The 13,329-nt window shown below is 36.8% G+C and overlaps 1 protein-coding gene across 3 annotated transcripts; it reads left to right on the forward strand.

The window, feature by feature from the left end:
- Positions 1–2,214: 2,214 nt before the first annotated feature.
- On the forward strand, positions 2,215–9,043 carry LOC106074251 (uncharacterized). 3 transcript variants are annotated; one of them, XR_008775263.1, is made up of 4 exons: positions 2,215–2,374; positions 3,558–3,675; positions 6,353–6,418; positions 7,285–9,043. XR_008775263.1 is itself a non-coding variant. In XM_056013664.1 (4 exons), the coding sequence occupies exons 1-4, from the start codon at positions 2,807–2,809 to the stop codon at positions 7,428–7,430; spliced, it is 684 nt and encodes a 227-aa protein (XP_055869639.1). In that variant the 5' UTR covers positions 2,513–2,806; the 3' UTR covers positions 7,431–9,043. The 3 variants fall into 3 exon arrangements, 2 of the variants coding, with proteins under 2 accessions (XP_055869639.1, XP_055869638.1); XM_056013664.1 differs by lacking the exon at positions 2,215–2,374 and adding an exon at positions 2,513–3,163 and having other exon boundaries at positions 6,356–6,418; XM_056013663.1 differs by lacking the exon at positions 2,215–2,374 and adding an exon at positions 2,515–3,163 and having other exon boundaries at positions 7,285–9,040.
- Positions 9,044–13,329: the final 4,286 nt, after the last annotated feature.

Genomic DNA, 13,329 nt, shown 5'->3' on the forward strand with positions numbered 1-13,329 from the left:
GTTGGTCAACCTCTAACTCTGTAGAGGTTGGGGTGTCTGGCTGGGTTCTCCGAGGAGAACCTGTGTCAGACATGATGTCTCCGGGTTCTCCCGGAGTATTGGTTTTGACATGCTGCTCAGTCTCCATGCTCTCATCAGCGAGCACAGAGAACCTGTTCTTTAGCATGACAACAGGGCTTTCTTGTTTCTTCAGAGGTGTGTTCTTTGGCGGTGTTTTCTTCTGAGTTGGAGGAGGAGGAGGGGGTGGTGGGGTCAATGTGTCCGTCTGTGTGGCTATGGATCTTCCTTTCTTAGCAACAGCCTGGGCGTAGGTCTTTGTCAAGCCGAATTGGCCCTTGGGTAGGGCCAGTACAGCCGATTTCGCCTGGCTAAAGGTACATCCGTTTCTTGCCTTGTACTCCTGCACGGCAACCTCCTGTTTCCACACAGGGCAGTCCTTGGAGTAGGCTGAGTGGCCAGCTTGACAGTTTGGGCATTTGAACTGGGCTGTGCAGCCCTTGTCCTCATGACCCTCTCCAGCACATCTGGCACACACAGTGTTCCTCTTGCAGACTGCCGCGCCGTGTCCATAACCCTGGCACTTGAAGCACCTCATGGGATTAGGTATGTAGGGCCTCACTGGAACTCGTAGGTATCCTGCCTTCACATACTCTGGCGGTGTCCTAGTTCGGAATGTGAGGATAATAGTGGCGGTTTTGACCTCCTCACCCTCCCTGCGCCTGGTAATGCGCCGGGCATGGATGACTCCTTCAATGCCCTCCACTATTTCCTTCTCGGAACATTCCAGTAGGTCCCTAGAGCTGATTACACCTCTGCTGGTGTTCAGACTCTTGTGTGGCATGACTTCCACTTGGAGATCACAGAGTCTTCTGCATCTTAAAAGCCCATCAGAGTGTGTCTTGCTGTCTACTTCTACAAGGAGTTCCATTGATTTGTGTAGCTTAGACACACTCTTGGGCTCTACCACTACTGACTTGAGTCCCTTATAGATAATAAAAGGGCTCAACTTTGTCAGGCTTTTACCCTCCTCTGTGCACCTAACCACCAGAAATGATGGCCAGGTGGCACAGCTTTTTGGGACCTCCTCTTTTTTATCGTCAATTCGACGTCTCTTGCCCAGACATAGGTCTGGGGCAAGTAGTTTTGTGTGTTTTTTTTTGTCCATATATATTTTGGTTAATTCGGCACCTGTGCTCCCCACCCGCCATCGAGTCCAACAAGGGGACGGGCCATTCGGATGTCCAGAATGAGCCCGCCAGGGCTACACAGGTGCTATACTCAGTCAGCTGCTACATCGGACATGTGTCCGATACAGCAGCTCCCTGATTGACCCTCCAACCACCGCCCTCCAGCATAGGTCGACGACCTATGCTGGTAGCTCGGCATGACCAGCCGGTTGACCCAGAGCGGGCCATCTGGGTCTCAGGTCTAGGGGAATTTGGAGCCAAAGTATTGTGTTGTTGTGGTTTATCCTCAGATAGCCACCACTCAAACACCAGGATCTCTTTATCCCCCCTTACCCGTCGCAGTCCACGTAGTGAGAATTTAAAGTTAAGGAGACAGTGTGATGATCAATGAAGGCAGACTTAGGAAAAGAGGAGGCAGACACAATGATAGAAAAGAAGTAGGGCACTTTTGAGCTCCAAAAGTGCTAAGGAAAGAGGAGCGCAGTTTAACGTCATGTCTCGGGACGACCTCTGTTACGTGGATCCCCTTTCATCTCACGAAAAATAAGACTGTTTCTGGGCATACGTTTGTATAAAGAAGTGTCAAACACTTTGGTGACGCGAATAGAGGGAGGTTTAAACAATTGAAATCGAGGGTTGGTGTCAACGGCAGCTTTGTCTCCCCCCTCCCCCCAACTTCAACTCTAATTGAACATACCATTCTTTTTTTAAACGAAAGCGAATCATCAAATTATCAATTTGCAACTTTATCCCGCATTATCCAAGGGCTAGCCGTTATTTTCAAATGCTTTTAATGGACAACTTGTGATTGTAGAATTATTTCGGTCGACAGAGAGTCAGCAGTGGAAGATCTTGCAACTCAACAACGTACACAACCGCTGGCATGAATCACTAATAGACAGTTTGATATTGCTTTCATAACCCTAACCACTGAAGTATGCTAAACAAAATAACTAACAACAAGTCGGTCTGGTTTTCTTCTCCACTAAGTGGATAACTAGGCCTTAGCACTGGGAAAATGATTGGTTGCTAGCTGGGTCACAAATCTATATAGTGTATGCCTTGCAATATGCTGCAGAAAGAAAACATTTTACTAACAGAAGTGAATGAAAGCAAAATAGATGACTTGGATAAGACACACGTATTGCTAATGCAAAACGAAGCGAATATTTCCACTACATCTGCAGGTTAGTTTTTGCACTTCCAAATCCGGTCCGAAACTAAGATTACATTATAATTTCAATTTTTAGCCCCCATTGTGGCTATCCAAATGTTTTTGAAGTCATTTGTTAGTCATTGGGCTGACCTATGTAAGTCTTAACCAACACAAATGAGCAATGAATAGGGGGAAGTGTAAATACGATGATTAATTACTTGTAATAGTTTGTTATCTCTGCAATCATTTAAAACACTAGATTGTTTAAAAACCTGAGATAACCTTGGATCTATGTTTTAAATTGATTCATTTTTTTTTTTAATGCACCGATTTTTTATATACGAAACAAATAAATCTAGATCTATATTTTAAGTCTCTGATTTCCTAGAAAAATTGTAAGCTTGTTCCACATTATTTAAGTCTTATTCGTCTTCTGACATCTGGTAACGAAGTGCTTCTTACAATGGCGTATGAGGAGGAAGAAGAAGTAATACTTGGACAAGCAGAAGATATAGACGTCAACACACCTGCACCAACAATACCATTAGAGATAAGTCTAAGTGATCTGGGGCTAAAACTAAAATCAAGACGGCCATCAATCATGGTATCTCAGCTCACACAGCCATTACGAATCGGGCAGGGAACTTCAGCTCTGATTGATGCCAACGACCACACTGCCCAATCAGTGGTTAGCAGTGCCGCAGCTCCAAACAAAATCACCCTCTCTAGCGACTTAATTGACCACGTTCACAGTGACCAAGAGAACAAAGGAGCCAGCACAATAATACAAACTAATGCAGCTTGGACTCATTTTGAGGAGGTAGATAATGCGTTCACATTTTTACTTACACCGTAAATACATAAATAAATAAAACGGATGCCACATAGTAACGAACCAAGAGATGCAATCAAATCATTCAGAATGGGTCATAGACTAGAAAATTCTGATGCCAACACAAGCAGAACCAACCTCTAAACAAATTGGTTTGGACAGATTACAGTATTTACAATACAAAAACAACCACTAAGGTCTAATCGATAATTCTCCCATACGATTAAATGCTTTATTCAAATAATGTATAAATTGTATAATATTTGATTTGATTTGATTTTAGGCACATCCATAACAAGGGCTAAATTCTATATAGTTAAATCATTAAAATCAAGGTCTATTCACAGTTAAATTGTATAATAACATATTGACATATTTACAGACTCTAAACAGTGGACCTAGCACAGGGATACAAGAAGTAGGCTACCATGATCTAGATGAATCAAGCAGAAATGATTCCAGACTGACAAACAAGTATGCTGAAAATATGGCTGAGAAAAGTAAGTGGAATCGAAACAACAATTCTGTTCCTTTCAGAAAGTTATCACTGGGTTAAGTGTGAACAACTTTGAAACCCAGAGCTTTTTTTTGTGTGTGTTCTTTAATTCAATAAGCTGAGATAAAGATAATTGAATTTAAACCAATAAACAACATAATAGTTGGCATTAGCATTCTTAGTACCAGTACTAAGACCTGCCAAACTTGATCTCAATTGAATACTTGACAAACATAAACTGTAGTTGAAAAAGTCATATGGTTGTGAAGTAAGTCTCTGAACTAAATGGTTTTCTAGTTAAGATCACTCAAAAATCAAATAGCTAACAATTACCACTTTTTAAAGCTTTTTTTTTTTTTTTGGGGGGGGGGGGGAGAGTCATTTTATCTGGGTAGATTACCTGGAAAGAAGACATTTTACACCTCTTGACATAGATACAATTTGGACCCAAGAAACTACATACTTTGTTGGTTTATAACAGCGGTTCTCAACCTTTTAAGCTCGGCGACTTTTTTTTACCAACCCCCACTCTGCCGTGACCCCCTTTCCCACACACACATACAGAAGAATAGACAATAACAATCCATATTTTCGATGGCGACCCCTGGCAAATCGTCATTCGGCATGGGGTTCGCGACCCACAGGTTGAGAACCCCTTGTTTATAACTATGAAATAATTAGTGTGAACATAATAAATGACTGTGATTACATTTTAACTTCCCATGAACACTATGGTCTCCTTCAGTTACGAATTGGCTATGAATCTTTTCTTAGAAATGAGATGTAAGTTCCCCCCGCCCCCTTTTCAAACCTTGCAAACTAAAGGGCAGATGATGTAAAAGTAATCAGTTTATGTGGATGGATGTCAAATGGCCAGCACAGTGACCACCCGCCTTTTTTTTACCCAACTGATGTCAGGTACCCATTAGAGCTGGGGGGGGGGGGGCTCAGAGGCGCCCAAAAGATCAAGAAATTCAAAATCCCAGTCTTCACAGAGATTTAAATCCAGGACCACTGGTTCAGAAGCCACTGCATCTCTACAGATGAGATGAAGGTCAATACCATGCTTCTTAGCATTAAAAAATATACACATTTCATCCAAATACACTATTGAGTGCATCAAACTAAAAAGGGGAAACTAGTTTTGATTAAGTTCAATTATAAAGTAACTGCAAACACATTCTGATATATAACCCTACTCATTCCAAATCAATTTGGCATTGATCATACAAATATTTATTTTTACTATTATTTTACTATTTTTACTATTCCTCTATTCAGCTTGCATATACATGGGAGCTGGAACCTGGTTGAACACGGTTCTCAAAAAGGACTATAACAATTTGCCTAGAAATTTGAAAGTTGTTGTATATTTTTAAGTAAAGAATCAAAAGCTAGTTGTCAACTCTGGGAAAACTCTATAGTTTGACAGTTATATTTTTGTGAAATAATATCTTTTAAAATTGGTCTTGAAAACCTTGAACAGACATGTCAGCAAATTTTTGCATGTAACCACTAGTCTATCATTCATTAGTTATTAAAAGCAAAACAATTACTCATACCAGTATTTTTACTTTTTTTTTTTAAAGTATTTTTTTCATATTTTACTTGTTTTTAATTACAAAAGAGGTGCAATAATCTATTGCTCTGACTATATGTACTGACTGTTTTCAAGGCATGGGTTCAAACCTATTGCTTACTAATTACTTTAACTCTATTTCATGCCTTAGCATTAGTCTCATTAGTGTTTGTATTTTATTTAACTGACTCACCTGTTACTGAAGCTCAGGAACAATAGTCAGGTTATTTGAAAATGACAGCCTAAAACAGTAAAAACAACAGCTGTCAATTTACATTGTAGTTTAAAAAAAAAAAAATGCTTGATTAAAAGTCACATGAGTGCTAAGCACATAGAAGTAAAATGCTATACACATTATAAGGTCCAATACTGAAGCATGTTGATACTGTTGTGAACCATAAATACAAGGATATTAAAAAAAAAACTAAATAAAATACAGTGATAAGATTTATCTTGAATTTTTGGATTAGATATTAGAGTAACATCTTTGGATTAGAGGAAACACTATCAGTAGAGCTGACAAGATTTACTAACACTTCTGGGCAGAAGATTAAAATACGAAAAGATAGTAGTGCTTCAAAACTAAATATGAATAGATAGTAGTGCTTCAAAACAAAATGTTGCAATTAAAAAAAGGGAAGTAAAACATTCTTATTCAGGATGTTGATAATAATATTAACAATAACATTCAGGATGTTAAGAAGCTCATATAACAACTTTTATTCACAACTCTGTTACTCCTCATGCTCAGGTCTAGACATGAAAATGATAAAACTTTGATAGCATAAACATTTCTAAAGAAACTAATGGGAATAATTATAAGATATGAGCTTTAGTAACTGAAAACAAACAACAATTATAATTATTATTCATGAATATAGACATTATTTAGGTCATGGATAAGAAAGATTATTATTATTATTATTATGTCAAACTATTTAGCACTGTTTAGACAGTGTCAGCACTACTTAGGCCTTTTCTGCATTATTTAGGCCATGTCGGCACTATTTATTTTCTTACTCTGATGTATTAAAAAAAAATATATTTAAAAAATATAAGAAGAGTACTTTGCATAACTGTCTTTTAATTTTTGTTTTTCCAGCAGGCATAGGTACTGCTTCTGAAGGAGCTACACAAGCAATGGAACAAAAACTGCTTGACTCATCTGGTAAGATCTGGTTTTGTCAACATACAGAAAGAAAGCGTATAAGTCAGTAAAGCCATCTGTGATGGAGATTTTCACACAAAAAGTTAACTCTTCTACTCTGTAAGGACACTCCCATCGTTGATTTTATCCAGCTATAAAGCTCTGGCAACACCGTGTTTTAAAATTTATTTTTTAAGTGATGAAGAGTTAAAAGGAAAGGAAAAATTTATTGAAATATTGTATCATATTAAAATTTTCTAAACCAAAAAGCTTGCTATTAAGGATCTGTCTCAATGTATTGAAATCGCAACGAATTACACGTAGCATAATTTCTACTTAACATTTATTTTATAAATAGCACACATTTTTATCCCCCCCCCCCCCCCCGCCCCGAAATACATTTCATGGTTAGCCTTGACTGAGGTTAGACCTAGATATAAGAAAAAAAAATAGTTTTTTCTATTTAACTAGTGTCTGATAGTAACAGAAAAATAAAAAGTAGACAATCCTTCTAGGCCTATTTTAAAATTCTATTTAAGCCTGTGAGACAAAGCTATCTATGAACAAAAAAAAAAAACAACTATTAAAGAACTTGTCTACTAATTTGAATTAGAGATGATTCCTCCCCCAGATAGTCATTTTTTGCATATACAGATGTGTAGTTGCTAAAAGACTCTAGAACACCTAGAAGAAAGTTTACTGCAAATGTGATGCAGAGGCCAAGGGAAAGCCATTGAATCTTGGCTGGTAGAAGGACAGAAAAATAAACAGTAAAAACATCCGGGGCAACAATTGAATATATCTTCTCAGTAGATAGTAATATTTTGTATATTTTTTTAAAGCTTATACATATATATTCACTGGACTTTATTATTACTATTTTTCAGAGCCCCAGAAAAAAATCAGACTATGCAAATGCAAAAGACAAATTGATATTTCTTGTGTTTGTGGATACATTAACATATGCAAACACTGCTGTGCTTCTTGTCCATTTTGCAAGTTCAAAGCAACAAGAACATATCCACATACTTAGAGTCATGTCCTCAAATCTTTAGCGATTCTTCATTAGTTTTCAAAGTTTCACTTTTAGATTTTTGATGAAATTGGAGTTCAGTTATTTAATAGGCACTAATATTTTAATTCAGCCAAGCAGATGTATGAACTTTAAAAAATGTTAATTGTTAACTTTCTCTCATTGCTCTAACCAACCTTTCTTGAAAACGAGTTGCTTTAAAAATGTATAATTTTTTGTATGTCTTAAGGACTTTAAAATGAGATACTGTAATAGATTTAGAGTGAATAGTTTACTATACACTACACCGTAAGGGAAATACAAGAAATAGACACAAACTATGATGTGACAGCATTAGGCTAGGTCAGGATAGCAATGAGATATAGGATAGAGAGTTGGGAACAAGACATCATCGAGCTATTGATTCATCTTCACTATTTCGTCAGCGCTTTTATAAATCTTTACATGAAATTTTACATAATTTTTATACACTATTTTTAAATATTTTTTTTTACTTTGTTAAGTGCTTCTTCTTTCGCAAAACAATCACCTAATTAATTGCAGATGTATTTAACTATTTTCTTACATTTTTAGTAAACCTGTTGTTTATATTTTTTTTTTTAAACAATAGTTAACTATTTAATTATCATGTACTTTTGCTTCAAGCTTTTGCTATTAATAATTTTTAACAATGTTAAATCATTTAATTTAAGATGTATTTTTAGTTTAATGTGTGCTGTTATTTTAGAAATGGACTTTGACAAAAGTAAACATCTACTGTTGATTAAAACAAATGCTGTCAATATGAAAAGCTACCTAATGATATCATTTAGAACAATTTAATAATGATATTTTGCTAATCTCTCCAATTTTAACTTTTTATTTTTAGTGATATACTGTCTGGACATGTAAATGTTGCTTATATGTTATCACTAAAGGTACTTAATAAATTTAACTACTAACAGTAAACTGAAAATGAATATACATGTTTGTTAAAACAATATTTAATAGGCAGTGGTTTGTGATATGCATTTGTAGCGCAAGTACATAACCTGTGCTAGTGCTATCCTGGCCAAAGCCCCCTCATCAAAGACCCGTTAATGAGAGGCTCTTAAGAGCTCAGTTATGGGCCTAGTTTTGTATGAGTTTGTTAGCTTGTTTAATAATTATTTTTTTTTTAGTAATGTTTTTTTTTACTAATGATTTGTAAATGTGTATATTGAAAGATTGAAATATATTAATCATAATCATAATATCAATCAAAATCTTATAGATTTATTTTTCTAAACATATATCTCAAGCATTTGCTGCTTTAAGCTTCTTATATTGTCATGTCTTCTTCTTCGTTTCAATGTATATGTTAAAGGGTTCAGTCCCATATCTGCAATTGAACTGTGCACGGTTTCCAGATCTGGCAGCTCTCCATGTGGTGTGGGTCAGGGGTCAGTATCTTGTAAGAATGTCTCAATAGAGTATGCAGTTTGGCATTATCTGGTGATGCTCCATAAGAGCAAATCTCACTAGTCCATATTTTTAGCTTTAGAAACATGTGTTGCCTTTTTTTATATAGTTTATAATGTTCTTTCTAAAAACAAATTTTTTTTCCTTATAATTGTAATTTCTTTTCAATGTATGCAGTGTTCTAGACAAACATAAAATGTAAAATATAGCTTTTAAAAAAAATATAAAAAATAAGGTGCGGGTCTATGCCTGATGGGAAACAAAACAATAAAAAAATTTGAAATATTGTAATCAATTGCAACTTTAATTAAGTTAATTTATGAAACATGTTCATATTCTTAAGGTATTGCGATTAAGTCTGAAGAGTTAGAAAGGGTATTGAATGCAAACAGACCGATAGAGTAATTATTTCATTAGTCTTCATTGACACATAACTTACAGCATTGTTAGGAAAATATTCAGTTACACAAGTCTTTCATGTTTTGTTGAGAAAAGCTTTCAAATAAACTAGATAGTGGAAAACTTACACCATATAAATTATTCCTTTTCTACAGGCAGAGAAAAAACAAAAATAGTATTATAAGACATAACATGAAACTAGAAAGAGAACCAAAGTATTTCTTTTAATAAAGGATCGAGAAAGCATGGCTCCAGACTTAGACATATTTTAAATTAAAACCAAGCCAGGCTACACATCTTGGTTTAATCTAAACAACATCACAACATATTGGTGGAGGCCTAGTTAATCTAAACAATATATAGGAGCAGCATATCAGTTCATACACTGATAAAAACAATATTTACAAAGATTTACAGAAGGCCGTTGTAATTAAACAAGGTCTTTGACTTGAACAAACTTGATACCCCTCTCTCTCCCTTTTTTTTAAATTAAAAACTTTAAGAAAATACGAATTTAATATTTTCATAAATGCTAAACATTGTTTGCAAAATGTACAAAGAAATTAAATTAAATGCCTCAAAAATATAAAGAAAAAGGACCGAGGGCTTTAAAAGCTAAAAGGTCTAGGGAATTTAGTGTATCTTCTGGATTGCATATAGACACAGTATGAGACAGTCTGTGCTTTGTTAGCTCAGTCTGGAGTCTGGACAGATGAACTTGTGTCATTGTATGGCACGCTTCACGTTTCATGTGCTGTTATATTTTAATTCAAGGTTGCAGGAGAAGAGTCGCCAACAACTACAGAACACGTGAATCCATGCCAGGCCAATCGTCATGGTAGGCCTGAACACTGACCTGTGACGTCGCAACCTGTAGGTAGTGGAGACCTGTGACAAGGCAACCCGCTATTTGTACCACCTGATACCCCCAACCTCACAGCCTGCAGGCAGTTTAAACCAATAGATCATGCCACCTCGTAAAGACCTGTGTGGTTTAAACCAATAAATCATGCCACCTCGTAAAGACCTGTGTGGTTGAAACCAATAGATCATGCCACCTCGTAAAGACATGTGTGGTTTAAACCAATAGATCATGCCACCTCGTAAAGACCTGTGTGGTTTAAACCAATAGATCATGCCACCTCGTAAAGACCTGCGTGGTTTAAACCAATAGATCATGCCACCTCGTAAAGACCTGTGTGGTTTAAACCGCCCACACGTGGCCGGTCAGTGTTGAAGCATTCTATATCGAATAATATCGGCTTAGGCCTACTGTGACGATTGGGCTAGACCCATGTCACCTATAAACTGACCTGACACAACACCTCCTCACTAGCGGAAGAATATACATTGACTCTACAACACACACATCATAGACAACCAAGATGCGAAAAACAGACCTCCATTAAAACACATAATGTTTTAAGGCTATCGAGTCGTGTACGTTAGGTACCTAGTCCAACATCACATCAAACAATTACTCACTCTCAAATATCGCCTTGCAAGTTTTGTATCGGTACACCAGTGCACCATCACTTAAGAGCATACTGACCGCGTCTCGGCGTGTTCCAAAATAATACTGTCCTCCGGTACCATCAATGACGCCTAAAAACAGCACGGGTCTAAGATATGTGATATCTGATTGACGTCATGACACTCTTTCAAGAAGAGCGCATGGAATCACTGATGAGCATGCAATGCAGTCTACGTTTATTGTACAGTTCATGCTATTAGCTTGGGTGGGTAGACACAGGGAAGCCGAATATTTTGAAAACAGCGCTAACAATTTTCATAGAAATTTGAACGATTTGTATATATATATATTTTTTTTTTATTGGGGGGGGGGGGAGAACCCTACTTTATTGGTGTTATGGAGTGTGTGTGTTTCTATGGTGACGGTGGGAAGAGGTTAACTATGCAGTGTGAACAATACAAGATAAGCGGCACTGTCGTCAGCTGTCTTAGGTACGAAAGTCGACTCTAGAACGCCAGAGTGAAAAGACTGTTTTGTATTGAGCAAGATTTTGTCCAAAATACCATTTTTATATTAACACTAAAGTCTTCTATATTTATCTATATCATTTAAAATTTCAAGTTCAAATGTCTCTATATTGTAATGAAACTTAAATGTTGTTCACAAAAGAAGTTATTCAAGTTACTACAGGTTTTGCAAGTTAAAAAGCGTATAGCGGTTTAGTAGTGTACCAGCAGTTTTGTGCTTCAAGTCAACTACCTTCTACACACAGTGAAATCCGTGTTCTTACAGTTATGAATTTTTTAAAATATAATCATTTAATTTCACTATTTTATTTTGAATATGGCTTCAATGGAAATCACCACAATCGACAATGGTTCTTTGTATTCAGATTACAGTAGGAAAGTATTTAAATAAATACACGTACGTTACTTGAACATTTTGGGCATAGACTTGTGTATAAATTGTTAGCTAGACTGTTCATGGAGGCGCGGTGGCTGGGGTCCCTGGTTCGAATCCTAGTATTTTTTTTTATTTCGTGATCTTTGGGCGCCTCTGAGTCCACCCAGCTCAAATAGGTACCTGGAGTTAGTTGGGTAAATAAAAGGCGATTGGTCGTTGTGCTGACCACATGACACCCTCGTTAACCGTGGGCCACAGAAACAGATGATCTTTACATCATCTGCCGTACAGATCGCAAGGTCTGAAAGGGGGAACGTTACTTTTACTATTATAGACTGTTAATAGAAGAAATGGCTTGCAAAAGCTCATAGGATATTATGAAATATTACAATATAGACCACATCCGTTACATTAGGGAGGAGTCGATCTTTGAAAATCAATTTGTAAGATTTTCAACATGTATATTTTACAGACAAGGGCGTTAACAAAACAGAAATGTCGGTGACGGGAACCATCGAACCAAAATTCGACCATCGACTCAAGCGTCATTACTAATTTTAACGCGAGACAACATCTCGGAAGTTAATACCAATAAAGATAGCACCATGAGTTGAGACATAGTTCTGATTAGCTGATTATTATTATTATAATTGCAAGTTGAGCAAAAGTGCCATAACCGTTGATGTAGAGTAGGGGTATGGTCTAGAGACACTAAACCATTGATGCTCAACCTAATTCCACCTGCGGAACATTTTAATTTCCGACACCTGTATCGCGGGTCACAGGACCAAAAAAAAGGTAAATTGACCTGAAACTATTTTATTAGAAGCCCATAGATCTAGTACTTACATTGATAAATTGGGATATTTGAAGTTTATCTTTAATCTATTGTCAACTATATCAGAAAATGGCTTTTTTCTTAAAATTGTGAGCAACATAGTAGCTAGCCTCACCACTGATTCATGCTCTTGTCTCTTTGTTTGGGGCACTATTCCCATCGATCCTCTAGGCGTAGTTTAACAATCTTCTATTGGCAGCTCAAACCAAACAAATGGCGCTGTATTCGTTGTTTGATGCTGTCTCTATGTGTTTTTTTTTTTTTTTTTGAAACAGCTACACTTTCTTTATAAAAACAAACGTGTTGGCTTATTATCAACCTACACAAAAAGATCCATTCCATTGTTCTGGTAGATTCTTAATTCCCTTTTCATAAAAGCACAAATGTTAAAGCTCGTGGTGCCAATCTATCAAAGAAAAAGTGAGGACCCTCAAGTAGGTAAAGATACAACCTTTTTTTCTTTTTAAAGGGGGTGGGCAGATTTTCTACACGTTGTACCGACGTTTCGGCGGGCCGAATGGAAGCTCGCCAAGGGCCGGATCAGGCCCGCGGGCCGTATTTTAGGCATCACTGGTCTGGACATTAGAACATTTGACAACACTCAGTATTGGAGTACAAGATTCGAATCGTTTGTAAATTTATTTTTCGTGTGAGTTCTGGTGGGCCAAGTACGGAGCTAGAATTACGTGTGTCTTTTTTTAACATTCATATTTAGGTTACAGTGCAACAACATCTGCGTCTCTCCCTAAAAAATCGACCAACAAAGAATCGTCATATCACGAACTCTTCGACGTTCACAACAAGCAGACTTTCAATTGAACGCAGCACACAATGTAAGTAAGGAG

The sequence above is a fragment of the Biomphalaria glabrata genome, chromosome 16, assembly GCF_947242115.1.
Source record: "Biomphalaria glabrata chromosome 16, xgBioGlab47.1, whole genome shotgun sequence".
Taxonomy (NCBI): Eukaryota; Metazoa; Mollusca; class Gastropoda; family Planorbidae; genus Biomphalaria; species Biomphalaria glabrata.

Coding starts and splice junctions, on each gene's coding strand:
- LOC106074251 (XM_056013663.1), top strand. CDS start 2,807: ATGGCGTATGAGGAGGAAGAAGAAGTAATACTTGGACAAGCAGAAGAT. Junction 3,676..6,352: donor TGAAAATATGGCTGAGAAAA/GTAAGTGGAATC, acceptor TTGTTTTTCCAG/CAGGCATAGGTACTGCTTCT. Junction 6,419..7,284: donor AAAACTGCTTGACTCATCTG/GTAAGATCTGGT, acceptor ACTATTTTTCAG/AGCCCCAGAAAAAAATCAGA.